This window comes from Canis lupus, chromosome 17, assembly GCF_003254725.2.
Source record: "Canis lupus dingo isolate Sandy chromosome 17, ASM325472v2, whole genome shotgun sequence".
NCBI classification, from domain to species: Eukaryota; Metazoa; Chordata; class Mammalia; order Carnivora; family Canidae; genus Canis; species Canis lupus.
The window spans coordinates 35241753-35263471 of record NC_064259.1 but is presented as its reverse complement, the minus strand read 5'-3'; the positions used below and the strand labels follow the sequence as shown (position 1 = coordinate 35263471).

The 21719-nt window shown below is 46.1% G+C and overlaps 1 protein-coding gene across 2 annotated transcripts in view; it reads right to left on the bottom strand.

Annotated features, from left to right (window-relative positions):
* Window positions 1-20757, bottom strand: part of LOC112664422 (uncharacterized) — a 39887-nt gene extending 19130 nt beyond the window's left edge. Inside the window, exons 1-9 of one of the 2 annotated variants that reach the window (XM_025453980.3) lie at window positions 20635-20757; window positions 11927-12015; window positions 10762-10876; window positions 8379-8507; window positions 4607-4723; window positions 4392-4510; window positions 4091-4192; window positions 2434-2560; window positions 416-617 (exon numbers count right to left, since the gene is read on the bottom strand). In XM_025453980.3, the coding sequence (XP_025309765.1) occupies window positions 416-617; window positions 2434-2560; window positions 4091-4192; window positions 4392-4510; window positions 4607-4723; window positions 8379-8507; window positions 10762-10876; window positions 11927-12015; window positions 20635-20709 (1075 nt within the window). In that variant the 5' untranslated portion in view covers window positions 20710-20757. The remainder of the gene's footprint in view (window positions 1-415; window positions 618-2433; window positions 2561-4090; window positions 4193-4391; window positions 4511-4606; window positions 4724-8378; window positions 8508-10761; window positions 10877-11926; window positions 12016-20634) is intronic. The other variant, XM_025453981.3, reaches the window with a different exon arrangement.
* Between the last annotated feature and the right edge of the window lie 962 nt (window positions 20758-21719).

Genomic DNA, 21719 nt, shown 5'->3' with positions numbered 1-21719 from the left:
ACATGCCACAGATATGAAGTGCCATTCATAATAGCTACCCACCACTAATACCTGAATTTCAGGTTACTTTCATCTTTTTGCTTTCAAATATTGAATGCGATGTAGATGTTCATTTCCACAGCTCTCTTCTATTTTAGATGATTTCCTTAAGGCAAGATCAGCAGTGGAACGACTGTGACAGGGTAAGAGATTTGGGATGGTTCCTTACCCATTGACAACTCGTATGGGGACAGCCCTGTCGGAACACAGCGTGAAGACCCAAGTTCCACTGAATTGCTGCCAGCAGGGAGCACCAGCATACATTTTTATTTGCAAACTTAAAAAATAATATACTGTTGTTTTATGAATCACCCTCAGGAGTCACCCATTTTTGAACATACAGCAAAGAGGAATGTCAGAGGCCAAGGCTTCTTACCCACGTGCCCCTTCTGTCCCTCGTCGGAGATCCTCAAAAGGAGCTCCAGGTGGGGACTGCTGATGTGTGGCATCACGATCTTGGCCAGCCGCTTCCACTGGGCCTCTGTCACCACAAACTCTGTGCCCACCTTGACTTTCAGAATGTTGAAAGCCTCTATCATTTTGCGACGTTTCAGGTATGCCAGTTTGAGAATCTCATTCTTTAAAAAACAGAATTGTGGGTTTTTTAAAAAATAGGATTGTGGGTTTTTGAAAGAGAAAGATCCAAGATAGCCTTGTTTCTTTCCCCTAAGTGTTTCAGGCTATTTGACAAGCCAAAGAGAAGGCACCCATGGGTCTATGAAGCAAGGTATACAATCCCTCCCCGGCTGCAGGTATGTATAGCTAACCCGTCTGCATAAACAAAACTCATCTTACCAAGTTGAAATGAGGGAGTCTGTGAAGGATAATCTGTGTGGTGAGAAACAGAGCAGCAGGAGGCAGACTGGTCCCAACTCCACTCTGCCCAGGAGGAAGGGAGATTCCAGAAAGGAAGGAAATCGGGTGTGCTGCTGAGACACAGGGAGAACCCAGAAAGGGAGAAGATAGAGCTGCCATTAAGTCAGTCAAGAAAGACAGGAGGGGGAGGAGAAAAGCGGGGGAAGTGAAACCAGGCTAGAAGTGGTCCGGAAGGAAGAGGTCCAGGGCAGGAAGAACAGCTGGCCTGCCTAGAGCTGCCATCTGGCCGGAGCTTCGGGAATCTTCCCGAAGAGAGAATAGGCTGGGTGGCCCTCCTCAGGTTATGTCAGCCACCTGATGCCCACTCCTACTGCTCACTGTAAGCCTGTTACCCAATAACATCTTCACTTAATTGATTATGTGGCTAGACTGTGACTTTTTAAGGGGTATGGGCTGTGTCTTAATCGTCTTTGACTTCTCAGAGCTTTGAATGGTGCTGGGCACCTAAAGCACATTTAAGACATTTGCTGATGGATCCCTGTTGCAGAGGATTACCCAAAGAAATGTTTCCTTGGGGTTGGGGTTGGGGTTGGGGGTGGGGGCTAGAGCAACACTTCTGTCCAGCAGCAGCAAAGAGGAGAGGCACACAGCCTCTGGGACAGCCTCTTTCCACCCAGAGGGAGGAAGTCGGGATAGGAGGGTCCCTGGAGGCCTGGTGTCTGAGGCAGGGGTAGCCCAAGGCCCCACAGTGCATAGACTCATCAGGGCCCAGACAGGTCAGACATCTTCAAAGGCCAATTGGGCCAAATCTCAGGCTCAGCCCTACCATCTGTTTCTCCTTAGCCGCAAACTATTGAAGTTCTCCCTGACTTTCTTCTTGTTCCCTGGTGGCAGCAGCCCTATGCAATGAAAAACTCAGGACAGAACGAAAAGGATCACGAGCCAAAAGGCAAAGTCTTCCCTTAAGGAAAATCATTTTTTGATGAAAAGCCTATCTGTGCAGCTAGTCTTGCAATATGAAAAATCAACCAAGGAGAGAGGTGTGCAGGGCTGACATGGCTGAGGTATCCTGGTGGATTCTGGGCTGGAAATAAAACATCCTCCACTCCGAGTACTCAGAAGCTTCTGCCCACCCAACACCTCCAGGAATTCTCCAGACATAAATCAAACAGGCAGGTACGAGGGCAGGAACTGTTGGCTTTAAGAAGTTTCTGCTTCTGCTGGAGAGGGGAAAAGGAGTTGGGAGCTTGCAGAATATCCCAACCCCCATTCTTAGGAAAAACATTTCAAGGAGCCATGAGCAACTTCATGCCTTAAGAGCAAGGAGTAAAGCAAGAGCCCTGTCACTGCCCACAATGTCCAGACTCACTGTTAGACCCATGACTAGACTGGTAAAGAGCCGCCCCACCCAGCAGAATAGAGCAAGACACCGAATAAGTCTTCAGATTGGCCAAAGCCAAAAGAAAAAGGACACTTTCAAATATTGACCACATGCATTTGCCAGCCTCCCCGCCTGTGGACCCAGCCCAGATGCCCAGTCCCCCGACTCCCACCCGCCCTTTCACTCATGTATGGTACCTTTAAGTGCTTCCTGTAATTGTTGTAGACCACAGCCAGAAAGACGGACATGAAGATGTAGGTATTGATGATGATGTAGGTGATGAAGTACAGAGAGTACCACCGACTGAAGTTATAGGCAGGCATCCTAGAAGGAAAGAATGATATTGCATGGTTTTTCATAGCTTAGGTCCCCAGCACATAAAAGGCTGGCCTCAGGTGCCATCCTAGATGGACAATCCACATGCACAAGGCATAGCAAAACCTTCTCTTACTCTCACTGCCCTGCATATGCTGCATCATTATCTGCTATCCAATGGGGCCACAGAGCCATCACCAGCCCTAACGCTAACTAGCTGACTCAGAACTTGCCTTCTGAATTTCTTAGTGCTTTATAGAGTTGGCAGCTAGGACCCTGGAGATTCCCTGATCCCATTCCCTCCCTTCACAATGAGAAAACTGAAGCCTAGAAAGGACACAGACTTGCCCAGAACTCTCAAAGCAGTGTGGCTTGGGCTTCTACTCAAGGCTCTTCAGGGACACCAGGGTGCTCTGCTGGGGGGCCCAATAATTTTCTAGCCACTCTAGGACAGTGAGAAGGAAAGGGGCACCATAATAATAGCACCAAGATGAGAGGCATAAATCAGGATGTGTGCTTACTCCACCTTTAATGGAAATCATATTTTAAATGGGGGGTGGTGGGGGCACTGCTGGCAAGGTTTGAGGGAAATATCCAAGAGCACACCCTTGGCCAGAACTGTACCTTGCCTGTGTTTTGTCTGAACCAGGCTCAAGAGTGAGTAACAACTCAGAACAACGTGATGATCCCACATAGAACTAGATGACAAGGATACCTGGGTGGCTCAGTGGTTGAGTGTCTGCCTTTGGCTCAGGACGTGATCCCAGGATCCTGGGATCAAGCCCTGCATCGGGCTCCCCGCAAGTAACCTACTTTTCCCTCTGCCTATGTCTCTGCCTCTCTCTCTGTGTCTTTCATGAATAAATAAATAAAATCTTAAAAAAATAAAAAAGAACTAGATGACAGAAAACCTGCACCTGTCCCAAAGAGCAGTACAGCATGAGTTGGGACTGACATTTGCAGTTAGAGTTCTGTAGTGCTGTTTAATAATTTCACTTCCACAAACAGGGCTAATCCATAATACAAAGGACATTAGGGGAAAAAAAAAAACCCACATAATGTTTTCCTCCTAAGTAAAGTCCGCCTGTGTGGAGAAATTGGCATTTTGGGAAGGAAGGCAACAACTGTGAATCTTTACATTTCTTTCTCGCTTCCTTTAACCAGAAAAGCACACCAATACTTAGGAGGTCAAGCCATGACTCCTTCATACAGATGTCTTACTACTTAAATTTAAGACTCAAAAAAGTCCCGGAATAGAAAGTGGGCTCAAATATTTAAGAGTTGTGTCTCAAGAAATGTTTCCTGTTGCTTTCAGATTTTTTTTTAATCTCCTAAATTCAGTTTTAAATAAAGAGGGTAGGCTATCATTAGTGTAAACATTTCACATTCCTTGAAAATTTTTATAATGAATATGAATACATAGAAAAATCACTATTTCGCCTTTCTCAGGCCTGCTGGTGTTAGCAGACAGCCGTCTTTAACTAAGTGAAGTCTGTCCTGGTAGCAAATGTCCATGAACGTGAGCTGGGATGGACGTACATGACATCGGGGCTGTTCGCAGTAGTGACCAGCACGTAGAGTTCAAACGCTATCTCCAGGATATCTGTGAAGTAGGGCAAGCCTTCCACTGTTTTAAGACTCCTAAGGAGGAACCAAAAACACAGAGTGAGGAACTCACACACATAAATAAAGTTGTGGTTTCTGATGCATTTTTCCCCTTTCAAGAGCACTCCTGGAGGGTCTGAATGAGGAAGACTCCTGTGACAAACTCTGCCACCATCAGGCTGAACCCACACAGGAGAGAATTCACAGGCAGAAACTTCCAAAGCAGTGTGCTCACCTAACCCCAAAAAGCTTCAAGGCCATAAGGGAGAAGATTAGCACGCTGAACATAAACAAGAGGAAGACGTAGAGGATATCGGGCAGAGTGTTCCGGATGCTTCTGAAAGTTCTTCGGATCTGTGGAGATGAAATTTAATTTCAGGTACAAGAAATTAGCTAATTTTCTGCAAAAACAAAAACAAACCCTTGCATATCCTTAAGGTATATCCTTACCTGACGGCTTTCAGGGAAGTTAATTAGGAAGACTGGCCTTAGGGCCCTGGACCACCGAATGCTGTGGATATTAACAGCTTCCAGGGAACCATAGATAATTAAATCGATTAAAGTCAGCTGTAAGAGACACAGGACAAAACCGTCAGTGTCACACTGCTAGAGGACACACACAGGAAGTGACAGTGTGGATGCACGTTCGCTGACCCAGAAGGAAGGTCACTAATGCAAGTTTCATAAAGAGTATAATTCTAATTTTGTAATAGAAGATTAATAATTGCTGTCATTTGTGTATTTATTATGTGCCATGAGTATAAAAAGCACCTCCCATAATTATTCTCTGTTATCCTTACCACACCTCTGAGGTGGGCACTATCCCTGGATAGAGACCCCTGAGGCACAGAGAGGGTGAGCATGTGGCCCTGGCCACATAGCTAGGAAGGGGCAGAACTGACAGTGGAATCCATGGAGTCTGACATCAGAGCCCATGCAGTTATCTGCACTGTTACATGCTTCCACACTACATCCTAAATAACTTTAACTTTTCTTCAATTTGACATATGAAAGAGAGGTTGTGTTGCCTAGCAACAGAGGTAGGAAAATCCAGAACACAGAAAATCCTTACTGATCCTTATTGCCTGGGTTTGTGATCACCTGAGAACAGGGCAAAAGAAGAACCTAGTGTGTTCTAGGAAAATGTAAGTAAAAAATAATAATCTACCACCATCAAAGTGTTTGTTGAGCAAGGCACAGAGGCCCCAGTAAGATCCAACACAGGGTGAGAGACAGGACACAGACATAGGAAGAGGCTAGCTGTGCTGGGCACCGACCAGAGGGAACCTAGTGTGGCTGTCCCAGGGGAGCGGGGACAGGCTCCTGCTCCCTTGGGACAGGCAATCACCAAACATTATGGCGTTAGAGAAGGCTACGTGGGTAGGCACTCCTTGATGTAATCTTAAAACAAAGATAGTTTGAAAAGTATAAAACTCAAAAAAGTCAAGAGCCACAGCAATAAGACATAGTAAAGGGACTCTCAGGGAGGAACAGTCTTGGTGTGTCTGGGAAGCAGAGGGCCCTGTGGGGTGCGGTCAGATGAAGCAGGAAGTGATGAGGATTAGTGGCAGGTGGCTTTGAGGGCCAGGCTGAAAGGGTAAGTCTCATTCCCAGGACCTGGAGAATCCTGGAAGTCTTTCAAATGAGGGCATCAAAGGCAAAGGAGTGAGATGCCAGGGAACAGATGATGGACAAACCCAGACAGGGCAAGAGTGCATTCTCATTTGGTTCACTCCATCCGTGCATTTACAGAGTGTGTCTTAGTGTAGGGTGTCCTTCTAGTTCTGGAGAGAGAGCAAAGAGCTTAGTGAGCAGTGCCTGCCCTCACGAGCGCTCATTCCAGTAAGAAAGAACAGTCCCAATGATAAATACGCTCTGCAGCAGGTGGTAGTCTGTGCTCTGGAGAACACCCGGGTGTGGCAAAGGGCTGAGGGTGCACACAGCAGCCTGAAGCAGCCCCACTGTGCATGGAGGGTGTGGGAAGGGGTGGGTGGAAGACACGAGAGGACGAGAGAGCCTGGGCTGTGACAAGGACTTTGGCTTTTCTACAATGTGAGATGGAAGGCATTGGAAGATTCAAAGCAGGGAAGCACCGTGATCTGACTTAAATTTTTAGAGTGCCTGTGTGCCCACAGTATCTTAAGCATTGGGCTAGGAGTTTTAGGAGATACAGAGGTACATCAGACCCTGGCCTAGGAGGGGGCCAAGCAGCAGATGAGGTTATGAAAGAACACCCTCTTTTGGGAGGAGATTAGCAGGAGCATCTCCCTCTATCTTATATATTCAAGATTTTTTGGATTGCTCTTTCTTCCAAAAATAACCTCCTTCTCCCACTTCCCCTCTCCATCTTCTGCCATTCTGCATCGGGCAGCATGGATGGCATTATAGACCAAATCCAAGCCTGTGGTCACAGGTACCCCTCCCAGACTGAGTGTGCCACAAATATTTTAATAAATATTTCTAAAAATAAGAAAAGCACAGATAGATAGTCTATATATTCTGAGGGCTCAGCAGATGCGTGAAGGGAGATCAAAACAAATGTTCAGAGCAAGGTGAGAAGAGACCGTGGGTATTTCAGGCACAAGAGCCACCGCAGCCTGAGGAGGGGTGAATGGTACGTGTGTAGGGTAGCAGGCGACTCGGGCTGGCTAGAGTAAAGAGGCCTCTGTGAACAAATTTGCAGGATTGGGGGCACTGAATTGTCTGGTGGAGCTCACAGACATTTTTGAGTGTGAGAGGGAAATAATTGAAGATGTGCTTCTGGAGAATTAATCCAGCTGCGGTATCTCAAATGGATGTATCAGCCAGGGAACTGAGGTTGAGGTGACCGTGGCAGTTCCCAAAAGGGGTGGCCAGGGACTGGACCACATTGTGGGAACAGAATGGCATGCAACAAAGAGACAATGTGTGGCCACATCAGAGACTACTGCAATAGTCCAAGCAGGGAGGATGGACACGGGGCAAGAGGCATTGCGAGGGTCTCTGGGGAGGCCAGATGCAAGAAAGAAAAGGGAATCTTGACTAAGAGGACTAGGAACTGGGTGTTGGGACCTAAGGCACAAACAGCTAGGGGAGCGCTGGAGTCAAAGACAGTGGGTCTCATCCTACTAGGTTTGTGTTGACACGCAGATGTAGAAACTGCTAGCAAGCAGTTGGCCACAGACAAAAGAAACTCGGAGGCGAAATGAGTAACAGCAACAGCATGGGGACCCCTACCTATCAGTGTTTGTGGAAGCTCTGAAAACAGATGGCTTAGAGGCCTGCAGGCTGAGCCAGGGGTTAATTGGAAAGAACCATGGTTCAGGCAGGCTGGCTGCTTTGCCATATGCTAACTCTCAAGTACCTTTATCTAATCACCAAAGGGGCCTCCCTGGGGATTACGTACAGCCCCTCTGGGCATAACTGCCTAGCGTATATCCTCCCAGATTGCCCTGTGAATGTTGTACACCTTCTCTCCTTTTTCTTCTTAACCAAGATGAGATTCAGCTCTATTGTAACTTGTTCTTTTGACCTAATGAATGATAAGCACCTCCCCTTGGGAACAGACACAGGATGTTACTTCAGCACTATTTTAAAGGGCTGAGTGGATGTGTCACCTTTTCTTTAACATGTATCTGTCAGGAAATGGAGTTGTTTCCAATTTTTCGGTATTATGAACAGTTCAGCCATGACCACTCTTGTGGCTATATCTTTGAACACATCCTCCTTTCCTAAAGATAAATTCCCAGGAATGGAATATACATTGAAGGCTTCTGAAAGGAACTGCAGAACAGCCTTCCAGAAAGACAGCTTATTCGTCCCTTCAGTAGAGTGTAAGAGGTTCTTTTTTCTCGCAGTTTTGCTCATACCACTTCATAGATAAACACATGGTGTTTTAATTGCTGTCTTAATATATTTTTTTAAATTATACATCTTTTTCATATTTACCATTATTCACTTTTTCTTCTACAAGATGCCTTCCTCTATTTTCAGCATTACTGGAGTTTGTTTTTTCCCCCTTCAATTTGGAAGTGCTCTTGCTACCTTCAAATACAGCATTCACACTGTCATATTTTGCCTTATTTGCTTCACAGTTGGGATTCACTTGTACTTGTGCTAGTGGTGTTTGCTGTGCCAAAGTCTGTCACTGTTGCTTTAACCAAGTCAAATCTATTCCACCTTTTCTCTTCATAGTTTCTGCCTTTGATCACAAACTCTTCAGGGCACTATAATGATCACTCACCACTATGGTTACCATGATGCAGATGTTTTTCGTATCCTTCCAGAAAACCATCTGGGGAGTGACTTTTGCAAAATGTACAAGTCTCCCAAAGAACGCAGTCAGACAGAGCACTTCTGCTATTGAGGTAGCCTGCATGCAGAAAAACGGAGAAGAAACACAGCCCCCAGCCATGGGGAGTTTCAGCTTTAGCTCTCTTGTAACTGCCCAGACCCCAGCCACCTTGATGCCACCCTCTGAGAATCAGCAGTGTCCCTTAATCCCACTGACAGTTGCAGCCAAGTTCTTTGCTGGTTGGGATGGTTTCTTCCTCTTAAAAGGAAACCTGCCCTTGAGCCATGAATCCCATGACCCAACAGGCAGGGCTTCCTGGGAGGGGCTTAATCAGTAGGCAAGGGACTCAGAAAGCATTTCCCCAGAAAAAGGGAGGCCAGGGAAGATAGAAACAGCCATGTTCTGTGCTCTCCAATCCCCATGCTCATATTTAGAGTAGGCATCTAGACATTCAGCTTTTCTAATACTATAGTACTCCCCAAAGATGGGATTTGAAATATGGGTCGTTCTTAGCCATCTCTGCCACTGCTGCCCTCTGCCTATGTGTGTGGTTGGTTAGAGCAAACAACAGAGGCCACTGAGCCCCAGTGTCAAGTCCTCACTGTCTCCTCCATAGGTTATGGGACACCAGCTCCAAAATCCCTACAGCCAGCCAGATGGGCAGCCTGTAACCGCAGCCCATGCTGTCTTGTGATTGCCTTGAGGCAGTAAGTCCTCCCTAGCCAGGGCACTTATCTCCATCATGGGGAGAGGAGGGTGGCACAGCAGGAAGAGATAGGGAAAGGGCAATCTGGCAGAGACTGGGAAGACAGAAGGTCTGGGGTGAGGGCTGGAGGAATGGATTCCCTAAGGGACAGGAAGAAAGGGGCAGACTCTGGGTCAGTACAGCTCCACTTTGTCCAACTCTGTGTTTGATAGTCACTGGGCTACAAGTTTTCTATTCAGAGATTCCATCAATTGTGGCATCTTAATCATACGGAAGTGGGTTACACCATCACTTTGGTGGCCCTGCATGAATCATGCTTCCAGTTTTCAGCCCTCTGGGTGATGGTCCTCCCGTGGTGACTCGGGACTCCAGTATCTGAGAGGCTTTAGCCAACAAGAACATCAGTAAGTGTGATGCAGACTCAGTCAGTCCTTCCCTAGCAAGGCCCACTCTGGACTCAATGAGCCTTCCCTGGGGTTGTCTTCTCAGCCCCTTGCCTCTCTTGCCGAGGCCTCACCCTTCTGTTTGTTAGTGGTTATGCACAGCTTTGGGCTGCCTGAGCTCAGAGTGCTTGTAGACCACAATGCTCCTTCTTGGATTCCCCACTACCCACTCCCCCACCCCCCCACTGTCAAGAGAAGCCTAAGCCACATGCAGCAGCTGTGCAAAAGAGAGCAGGTCACTCTGGGCCACCACTCTACCCAGGCAAGCTCCCAGCTGATGGCCAGCAGCACCTGTCAGCTGCCTGCAATCAACAGAGCTTCCAGTTATCCACCACCCCAGCTAATAACAGATGAACAGAAAATCTGCCCACTTAGGCCCAGTTACCCACAGAATCATGGGAGGCAATAAAAGCCTGCTCTTTAGGGCTAGATGTCAATGAACTTTATCTGTTAAAGGACCAGACAGTAAATATTCTGGGCTTTACAAGTCCTTCTGTCTCTGTTATAACTACTCTCAGAGGCAGGACAGCACCAAGTCGGGAATTAACATGAGTAGATCATCAATTTATCACTTAGACTGATTTAGAATAGTTGGTTAATTTGATGTATTACTCAAAATCATATGTGATCAGCTACTAACCACCAATAAATACTCTAGTGATTTAGGACTATGAAAAAAGCTGGAAATGTGACAAGCACAAGAAGTTGCATATTCTACCATATCATGACATTATCTACTTGCCACTTAATAGATATGTTTTGAAATATAATTTGTCTGGGGCCCCTGGGTAGTTCAGTCGGTTAACTGTTTGCCTTCAGCTCAGGTCATGATCCCAGAGTCCTGGGATCGAGCCCCATGCTGGGCTCCCTGCTCAGCAGGGAGTCTGCTTCTCCTTCTCCCTCTGCCTGCTGCTCCACCTCCCCCTTTTTTAAAAATTTAAATAAAATTCTTTAAAAATAGAAAATATCATATGTCTATCCAATTTAACTTCTACTCCTTTGAAAATGCCCTATGACTGAAGCATCAGCTCAATGGGTAGGGAGAATTATTCCAATCCCCAGCAATAAAAATAAAACCATGCTCATATTTATTGGAATCGGGGCGGGAAGGGGGGATGAAGAGGAATGGGACCCAGCTCAGCAATGGCAAAGTCTGGGTCGCCATTTTGTTCTTAATGCTTACCAAGAAAGGCAGTGGAAACAGCGCAGGTTCTTCAAACAGGGCGAGAGAAAGGTCTACACAAATAAAGAAGTAGATGGCCACTTGCATTGTCCAGTGGTTATAAAAATAGTAAAGTCTGAAGACGAAAAGAATAAAGATGTTTATAAACAAGGAGCAGGAATTGAACAGCATTCAAACTTCCCACGAAGACTTGGTAGATAAAATACAAACTATGGCTCTGGCCACATTTCCTTTAAATTCTAGGGAGCAAGGGACAGTGCTGCATTGAACACACATTACAAAACACTAACAGAAAAAAATCAACATATTATCATCTCTCATAGCACAGTCTCTTAACAGTCTCGAGCTAGGATTAGTACCTTCCTTATGGTGATTGTGACAATAATAAGAGAATACTTTTAGAGGACTTTGAACAGTGACCAGTACAGAGCAAACCCCCAGTTAAAGTGACCTATCATTATGCGGCATGGTAGCCTAACCAATTTTAAAATGTGCATCATCCCATCTCAACATGATAGACTCAGAGAGATCTCGAAGTCACACAGTTCTCTTCCTGGGGGTGGGGGACAGTTCCCCCAAACTGCTCAAAGCTTCCAGGAATGAAGCGTTCATTGCTTTTGGAGGCACTGGAGCTGAGCCCTAATGATAAGAAATGTTTTCTTTTATTTTGAGCCAAATCTTTGCTCTTAGTTCAACCTTTAGGGGTGAGAGAGAAAAGGTGCAATTCTCATGAAAAGAACAAATGTATGGATTACGTCCCAAGGGAACAGAAAATAAAAAAGAATAAAGCTTTTCATTTAGATGGCTCTAAGAGGACAAACCATGTCTAAGAGGAAAAGATGATATGTGTTTTACTTTGGATGTCCTATCTCCTGTTCTGGATGTTCTCATTTACTCATTTATCTGTCTTTAATGTATTTATTGAATGCTTTTCTGTGTGTGAGGCACCATGCTCTTATAACTTAAAAAAACAAACATTAAATTTTAGGATTCTATCCAAATCTATGTGCCATACCCTAGAGACCTCTCAAAATGTTTGTGTAGACAACGTCTTCTGTCTTCTGTTTGGGTTTCACTTCAAGAAGTAAAGGACAGTTTGCTTTGGGTTTCACTTCAAGTAGTAAAGGACAGTTTGCTCTATGTGACAGTTTAACACTTTAATTACCTGATGGCCCGAGGAGATGTTTCAAATGGAACATTTCTGTTGTACTGGGCATCAGAAACATAGGCAGCTGCTAAGAGAAGGTCCTCGTCCTCCGTGGGAGAAAGTAAGGAGAGACTATTAGTCAGAATAGGAAAGGACACTTCCCTTTTTCATATGTAAGTACAAAAAGAAACTCGACCCCCATCTCCCTCCCATCCCACTCTTGCCAGAGGTAATCAGGCACTGGAACCCTGCAGTGAGGCTGGACACAGGCATGCTTAACGTTCTTGAATTCAAACATAGGCTCTCAGAGGAAGAAATGAAAACAAGAAAGCACCAAATAGTATACATGTGCTTAAATGGTATATTCATACAAACATATATAGAGCTACACACGCCCATATATAGAAACACAAAGTTATATTTAGGGTACTTGATGGGTGATTAGTTTTTTGTTTTTGTTTTCGTTTTTTTTATTCATAGAGACACACACACACAGAGAGGCAGAGACACAGGCAGAGGGAGAAGCAGGCTTCATGCAGGGAGCCCGACGTGGGACTCCATCCCGGGTCTCCAGGATCACACCCCAGGCTGCAGGCGGCGCTAAACCACTGCGCCACCAGGGCTGCCTGATTAGACTGTTTTTCAAGGGTAATTTTGACACATGCATTATTGCCTTGCTTGATGACTTTTGAAGCTAACTTCTTCTTAAGGTATGACCCCACTCTATACATACACATAATTTAAAAATAATAAAATTGTCTTCGTATGATACAATATATTCTGGACATTTTTTTTCATGACAGTACATATACACCTACCCCATACTTTTTTAACAAATGCTTGTTCCTTTGTAGCAGTGGCTCCCTTTTTTTTCCTATTTTGAACACAATTACATTGAATATTTAAAAATACATATTACACACATGCATATCTTTATGCCATATGAATGTTTTTGTGGGATTGAGTTGAACTTGTGAATGAAAGGTATTTGCATTTTTTATTTTGATAGATACTACCAAATTGTTCCCCCCAAAGTTACAGCTTTGATATAACTCTAAATGGTACATGAGCATCATGTTTTCTTGCTTCTCACCAACATTCATAGAGTTGAAAATGATTTATAATATTCAATCAGCCAAAGGAGCATCTTGAGATCTGACTTTACATCTCCTCATGACCAGTACAGTTGAGCCCCATTTGTGATGACTCACATTTCTGATTCTGTATAAATAAGATTTAAAAAACCACACACACACACAGACTAGCTATTTAGACCATCCTATGTACTTCAGGAGAGAACAATCTGATTATCTATTCAATTACTGGAGTTACCTCCTCAAAACATAGACCATCTTCCTGTCTGAGTTGGAATGGAAATCCATCGCTGCTCAAGCAAGTCAATTTTGCAAACACATCTAGTATTCAGACAGGTCAAAGGATTCGAAACTTTATACAAATATATAAAAATACATATTTGTAGGGGCACCTGGGTGGCTCAGTGGTTGAGCATCGACCTTTGGCTCAGGTCTTGATCCCCGGGGATCAAGTTCCGCATCGGGTTCCCCACAGAGAGCCTGCTTCTCCCTCTGTCTATGTCTAGGCCTCTTTCTCTCTGTGTCTCCCATAAATAAGTAAATAAAATCATTTTTAAAATTTAAAATAAAAAATACATACTTGTAGACACAGTAGAACTGCATTTCCTAAATTTATTTCATATTGCAACACTTTAAAAAGTAAATTATATTGCATTAAAAATCACAAACATCAGTTAATTACTAAGACATGTCTTTTAACAGATCTTTCACTCAAGATAATGTTTACATGGCATATAAGCACATGAAAAGATGCTCAATATCATTAGTCATTAGGGAAATACATATTTAAACCACAATGAGATACCACTTCACATTGAGTACAATGACTAAAACTAAAGACTGACCACACCAAGTGTTGCCAAGGTTGTGAAGCAACTAGAACTCTCACACATTGTTGGTAGGATTGGACAATGGTGCATTTACTTTGGAAAACAGTTTGGTGGCTTCTTGGCCATTCCAGTTCCCAAGTATTTACCAAAGAGAGAGAAAGAAAGCATAGGTCTATACGAAGACTTTACATCCAATCCAAAAATGTGGCTTATGTTAGAACATCATTCCAAAGATGTAAACAAATGTTCATAGCAGCTTAGTAGTCAAAAACCAGAAGCAAAGGTCCACAAAGAGGTGTATGGATAAACAAATGTGGTGTACGTGTACTATGAAAGCTTACTCAGCAATAAAAGGGAATGAATTACTGATAAACACAACCAAATGGATGAATCTCAAAATAATTTTGCTGAGTGAAAGAAGCTAACTCCTGTCCCCCGCCAAAAGTACCTACTATATGTGAGTATATAAAACCCTAGTATATGCAAACTAATCTATAGTGGCAGAAACCAGATAAGTTGCCTGGGGACAGGGAGAAGGGGATGGGAAAAGGGATGGGCTGGAAACAGCCATAAGAAAACTTGTAGGTGTGACAGATATGTCCATTACCTTGAGTGTGGTATTAATATCACAAGTTTACTCATATACCAAGACTCATCAAACTGCACACTTTAAATAAGTGTAGTTTATATCAATTATAGTTCAATAAAACTGTTAAAAATTGGCCAAAAAAGAAAAATAAACATTTTGATTAAAAATAGATGTGGAGCAACAATCTCAAAGATGAATTAACTGTTGTAAGAATGAACCCATCACCTCTTGAGTTATATGCCATCTCAGAGCTGGTATAACAATCCTTAAAGGCAGATTATTAAAAACTAAGAAGCACTAGGGCACCTGGGTGACTCATTTGTTTAAGCATCTGACTCTTGAGTTTGGCTCAGGTCACAGTCTCAGGATCATGGGATGGAGCCCCTCATTGGGCTCTGCACTCAGTGCAGAGTCTGCTTGAGATTCCCCCTCTCCCTCTACCCCTCCTCCTTGCTTGTGCTCCAAATAAATAAATAAATAAATAAATAAAATCTTTAAAAACTAAGAGGCACCCTATAAATGTGTTAAACACTTGTCACACATTTTTCTTTTACATATTTAAAAAATATTTCAGTAGGCAATCTATTAATAGCAAGTATTTTTCCATTGAACATCCCAAACACTGAGGAACAGTAGAGTTCACCAGGATATACTTAGAAATGTTTTAGGTAGAAAATGGCTAGTATCAACAAGAGCTTTTTTTTTTTTTTTAATGAACGCACACTAATTTTTAAAAATTGCTCACCAGCAATTCCTCGGCGAGCCACACCCTGGGGGTTAGGACATCACCTCAGACATCACCAGGCTCCCCAAACTGAATGATATAAGCACCATGGCACCTCTTTCAACTCCCTCCTTGCCATCTGAACTCATGCCTGTTATGTTCAAATATGCTGATATTTTCAACCACAGCAATACCTTTGCAATGCTTCCGAGCTTTCCCATTCTTAGCTATTCCATTTTTGACACCTGTCTCTTTTAAAATCTCATCTGCTCTGTCTTCTGCCTCTACTTTCTTCCCTCTCTCCATCCTATTTGTTTGCAACTTCTAAGGCGCCTGCCCCTCTTTGCATGGGAAGAAGTTCTCTCAACAAGCAAACTTACTGTAATGAGCTTTCTCACTAGTACTAAGGCCATTTGGATCTTCCCATAAAACAAATCATTTTCATCCAACTCAAGAATGTGGCTGTGTTAGACATGCTGTTTCAAAACTGCATACTTCAAGTTTCCATGCGAACCACTGCCTATGTCTTACCATGAAAACAAGCAAAGACTGAAAAGCAGTATTCCCCCAGATGTAGCTTATAGATGGCTTTGCACCTCAAAATAGTTGCCCTGGCCCTGAGGAGGCACCAATGTCTGCCTGGGTAGCAGTTCTGAACTCCCACAGCACATACCACCACCTCCAAAGCTTTGTTCCAAAAGATCCCGTTGCCCAGACCAACTGCATCAGAACCTCAAGGAAGTGAGACCCAGGATGAATCTGTGAAGTTCCCAACATGCAGGTAAGATGGATAATCACTGGTCTCAATATGTCCTTTTTGCTACTGCTTCTTGTATGCTTTGTTTTTTGTTTTTATTTTTTTATTTTTTTAAAGATTTTATTTATTTATTCATGAGACACACACACACACACACACACACACACACACACACAGGCAGAGTCATAGGCAGAGGAGGAAGCAGGCCCCATGCAGGGAGCCTGACGTGAGACTCGATCCCAGGTCTCCAGGATCACGTCCTGGGCTGAAGGCAGCACTAAACCGCTGAGCCACCCGGGCTGCCTTGTTTTTTGTTTTTCAAATATTTTATTTATTTATTCATCAGAGAGAGAGAGAGAGAGAGAGAAAGAGGCAGAGACACAGGCAGAGGGAGAAGCAGGCTCTATGCAGGGAGCCCAACATGGGACTTGATCCCGGGTCTCCAGGATCACGCTAAACCGCTGAGCCACCTGGGCTGCCCAGCTTCTTGTATGCTTTGTATTCTCATGGCACTAGGGCAATAACTGACTTCTCTGGATTTTCCTTCTCTCCTCTTCTAACTGTGACATTTTCTTTCCTCTCCCCAAGATTGGAAAATGTAGTTAAGATTTTTGGGTTTTTCTCCTCCAACCTGCTCAATCCTGGGAAACTTCATTCTGAGGAAAGGTGAATAACTTAGAATTCCTTAAGCACAGCTTAAGGGGAGGGAATGATCATTTCCAGAAGCCTTAGTAGTGAGCTAGGAAGTTCCTCCCCAAAGCCCCCAGTGTAGGAACAAACAATGGGAAGCTCCAGACACCTTTAAGTCAGACAAGAACCTTGACAAAGTTGTGAATAGAAGGGCTTTGAAAAAAAGCCAGTGTGTTTTGTTTCGATATAAAAGAAAATTAACCTAACTAACCATAAGCTAAGGTAAAAAGAAGTTACCATAAATGTTAAGGAATATTCTCTCCCATCTCAGTTTTTCCCTCTAGCAGTATATCTTCAGTCCATGTCATCCTGCCTCCCTTCCTTCCCCCCACTGGTTATGGGCACACTGATGCCTGGAATGGAGCTGATCCCTGCTTTCCCACGCAACCTCCATTCAAAAGCTTCTAGTGACTTCTCTTTGCCAGGAGTGCCTGAAGAATCAAATGTAAAACTCCTGGCTTGGCATTGAGGGACTCCACGATCTCCCCTCTCTCCAACTTTGTCTCCCTTATTTCCCTCCGTAGCCTCTTCTCCAGCCAAAACTAGTGCATGCATTGTCCACTGTCCCACCGCCAACCCCACTTCCATGCCTGATCTCTTGCTCACCTAAAACCTGGAGTACCCTTTCTAGAACTTTCCTTCATTGGGGGCCCACATCAAATCTCACTTCCTCCGTGAAGACTGGCAATACCAGCAGCTTCCAAATCCAAAAGGAAAGACTGCCAAAAGAAGCTGGAGTTATAAAGTATACTGTGGGCATTTTACATAAAAAAAAAAAAAAAAAAAAAACCAGCTAGCTGCTAAGGGTAAGCTGGGGCATAGCAGTCATGGTGAGACAGTGAAAGAACAGGTGGCAGTTAGCTGTTAGTATGAACACCTCATGTCCCTCTGTGCAGAGAGACCAACAACCTGCAGGCCAAGGGCAGCCTAAAGATGTGTTTTGTTTGGCCCTGAGAGTGCTTTATGGATGCTGGCTACTAATACAAATTTTTTAAAAAACTGGAGCTTACACAAAAATGTGAAACTTCTGGTTTCTCTTTGAAAGGTCATAACATCTGGCAATGCTGAGTTCTGTTTCAATATGCTTTTGCTACCCACCCTGATATTCAGGTCACCTGAATAAACACTCATTATTTTTTCAAATTCTGTGGGTCAGCCAAGCAGTCCTTCTGGTCTAGGCCAACGTAACTGATCTGTGTGGTCATCTGGAGGAGATGGCCTAGGACAGCCGCACTCACATGTCTTGGCCATGTGTACCATGCAGCGGGCTAGCCAGGGCTCTTCCAGATGCTGGTGGTCAAAGGGTTCCAAGAAGCATCAGGAGAGTAAGCACCAATGCTCGAGTATTTTTCATGTCTCTGCTTGTGTCACATTGGCTAACGTCCCACTGGCCAAAGCAAGTCTCATGGGCTAGAGAAATTGACTCCATCTCCTGATGTAAAGAATTGCAAAGGCTCATTGCAAATGAGGTTGTAGCCAGGATGGGAAGAGTCTGTGGCCATTTTTGCAATCTATGATAGCCCCTGTAGCTATAACCAACTGGAGGTGGATAACCAAGGTCTTCTTCAGGCAAAAGACATGCCCTCTATGTCACCACAAGCCCCACTTTCCTCTCCAGCTGAGTCATTCTCACCTAGGCCACTGGTTTTATGCCCCTCCCTGGCCCCTGTGGGCACTTCAGCTTATGACCACCTGATTTTTAAAATTTATTTATTAATTAGAGACAGAGAGAGGCAGAGACATAGGCAGAGGGAGAAGCAGGCTGCCCGCCAGGAGCCCAAATCAGGACTCCATCCCAGAACCTTGGAATCACGACCTGAGCCAAAGGCAGATAGATGCTCAGCCACTGAGGTGTCCCTGACTACCTGATTTAACTAATACTCTCCCAAGCCTTCCTGGTTACTCCATTTTCCTCTTGCAAAAAACTTCTCTGCAAATCACTATAAGGGAACACTAGGAGACCAAGAGCCTGAAGACAGGTAATCTAAGACTTGAATGAAAAGTTTTAAGAATAAGAACATTCAAAGAGAAGCACAGAAATATCAAGAGGTAATCACATATAGATCACAAAGTAACAGCATACAGGACATGGGCTCTCAGCCTCTGCTGCACTTTCAATACTTGGTAGCTTTAAGGTTACTGTTACCCAGGCCACACTCAGACCAATTAAATCAGAATCTCTGGGGTAGGGCCCAAACCCAGATACATTTCTCAAAACTCTCCAGGGAATTCTAAAGAACAGTAAGGCTGAGAATCACTAGCATTGGGTTATTTCAATTTCAAAGCTGAAAGTGTTGGTCAATGGAGTGGATTGCCATCTTAGAATCTTCCCAAAGAAACACCAGGCAGAAAAAAGGTTCTAAAAAACTGCTTGAAAGGAAAGGGTGGATATGCATTTCAGATGACTAGGTAGTTTTTTATTAAGTGACCCAAACTAACCATGTCATGGTAGCTACCAAGTGTCTCAGGTCAGAGCCTTGCTTGGCTCAATGACTCAATCATCACAGTTATCTCAGAAAATGGGGGATTCTGCTAGAATTACCAGTTGGTACCAGGCTCCTCACTTTTTATGCCTGCCCGCCTGGGAGCAGTCTTTGAAAGATGTTGAGACATAAGTATGTGATTCCTGCAGGCGTGCATTAAGCCAAAAGCCTCACCCAGGACTTAATCAAGACTCTGGGCTATTTTCAACCCTTCTTGCATTTTTTGAGGTCTCAAGTTATTATTAGTTTCTTACATTCTTCTCTTATTTAGACAAAGAAACATTACACAGAAGGAGGACAGTGACAATCTCAATCTAAAAAGATGTTCTTGTCACAGAACACTCTGGTGATCACAGGTCCGTGGCTGTGCAGTACGAAGAGAGCACAGCCTGGGTTGGGTCAGAGCTAGAGACCAAGAATCCTTCCCCTCCTCTCTCTCCATGACCTGCTTTCCTCTCCCCTAAGGAGACACAGTAGAATTCGCCTGTTGGAAGTGGCCAGGCCTCTTTGAGAGACCAGCAGGCCAAAGAGGGAGGCCAATGCACCGGGCAGGGCTTTTCAACTCTACACAAGGAGCCAGCAGGCTACAGGGAGCCCTCCGAGAAGAGGCAGGAGCGATACCAGAAAGGCCAGAGCTGAAGAAGCCAGCTCAAGAAGGAGAGGAAGAGGGGAGTAAGGCACCCTTCACCTCCCACACGCTTGCACAACCCGAAGGAAATGAGGCACACATGAACGTTCCCAGCCGCCTGAAGCCTGGCTGTCATTACACTGTGTGCCAGGCACTGTGCCCTGGGCCTGACAGGGCCTCAGACTCCTCTAAGGGGATGTGACCTGTCATCTCCACCTTACAGCTGGGCACACCAGAGGCTCCACCAGGTAATGGGCCCCCTCATCCTGTAATTCACAGTTAGGATTTTTCTGGATCAGAGCTGGGGCTCCAAGGACTGGAGTTCTGGCTCCCTCAGCACTCTTGAGTTTTCTTATTCAGTGAGAGGAACAGCCCAGGAATGGTTTGCTGGGAAGCTCCACGTCTTCCAAAGTGCAGAGCTGAGCCCAACGCCTTCGTCCCGCGGGGATCAGAAGAGCCGGGGCTGCATCAGCAACTCCCAGCCCCACATCCTGCAGCCTTCTTCCCGGGCGTTTCCTGCAAGGGGACCCTCGGATGTTTTTCTGCCGCCATGGAGCACAGTGCGGCGAGCACGGGCCACCCGCACCCGGGAAGCGCAGGGGCGCGCGCTGTCTTGGCACGGGAGCCCCGACGCGGGCCGGGGGCGCGGGTTCAGCTCGGCCTACGGACTCCGGCGCGCAGGGCTGCGGCCCGGGGCACCCCGGGGCGCGGATGCCGAGAGCTCCCGCCGCCTGCGCGCTTCCCAGCGGAGCGGCCCGGCGCCAGGGCTCCCGCGGCCCGGAGGACGGACTCGGCCCGGCGGGCGGTCTCGTCCCTGCGCCCCGCGCCCCGCGCCCTGCGCCCCCGCAGCCCGCGCCGACCTAGCGCGGGGTCCCGGGGCTGGAGACCCTGCCGTCGGCGCGCGCCGCCCGCGCTTGGGGCTCCCGCTTACCTCCCGGGCGGGCGGCTCCTCGGGGCGCTGCGGGCGCAGGCGGCGCACCCCCGCGGCTCGGCCGGCCCCGGGCATCTGGGCGGCGGCGCGGGGCGCCGGGATGCGCGAGCGTCGGGGCCGCGGCGGACTCTGTCCTGGGGCCGCGGAGGCCCGCGCTGGGCGCTGCGCTCGGCCCTTCACGTGACCACGGCGGGGCCGGCCGCCGGGCCAGAGGCTGGAGGACCGGCGGCGGGGGCGGGGGCGGGGGCGCGGGCGGGCCGCCGACGGGTTGGGAGGCCACCCTGGCTTAAAGCCCCGGCCGTGGAAGCACCAATAAAATAGTCGTTTAAGAATTAAATGGGTTAATACATATATACTCAGTGGCTGGCCGTGGCGAGGCCCCGGTGAATTCCCCTCCCCGTCCTAGTGGAGCCTCCTAAGGCAGATACCTTTGGAGAAGGGGCGCAGACCCTCCTCCCTTCCCCCAGGGTCCCCATTTCCAGCTTGGCCTGGAACTCAGGGTTGCCAGAACTGATGGATTTTCCAGAGAAAGCAAAAATGTAGATTTTTCCTGAGACCGTTCCTGATTTTTTAAAATGCTGATCATGCATTTATTATAACAGTGCGTATAAAATACTCGAGGCCAATTCTGACATGAGCCTTGGCCAACAGGGTAGATGGTCCCTGGCTCAATACCAACCAACTTCACTGACACTTTCCAGAGAGGGAGGAGGCCTGGCAGGGCTGGGACTGGCCCTGGTCACCCAGCAGGAAGCATGGTGGTTCATCAGGACTCTGTGCTAGGTATTGACGGCTTCCAAGGTCCAACTCCAGAACTACAAGCAAGCAAGCAGAATCATGCCCCACTTCTACCCTCCACCAAAAGATTCCACTTCCTGATCCCTGGGACTGTGAATCTGTTTCTTTTACTCCTCAAGAGAGATTTTGAACATGTAATTTAGGTCACTCATCGGTTGATCTTAAAATACAGAGATTATGGGCGGGTTGGGTGGCTCAGCGGTTTAGCGCCGCCTTCAGCCTAAGGCCTGATCCCGGAGACCCGGGATCGAGTCCCACGTGGGGCTCCCTGCATGGAGCCTGCTTCT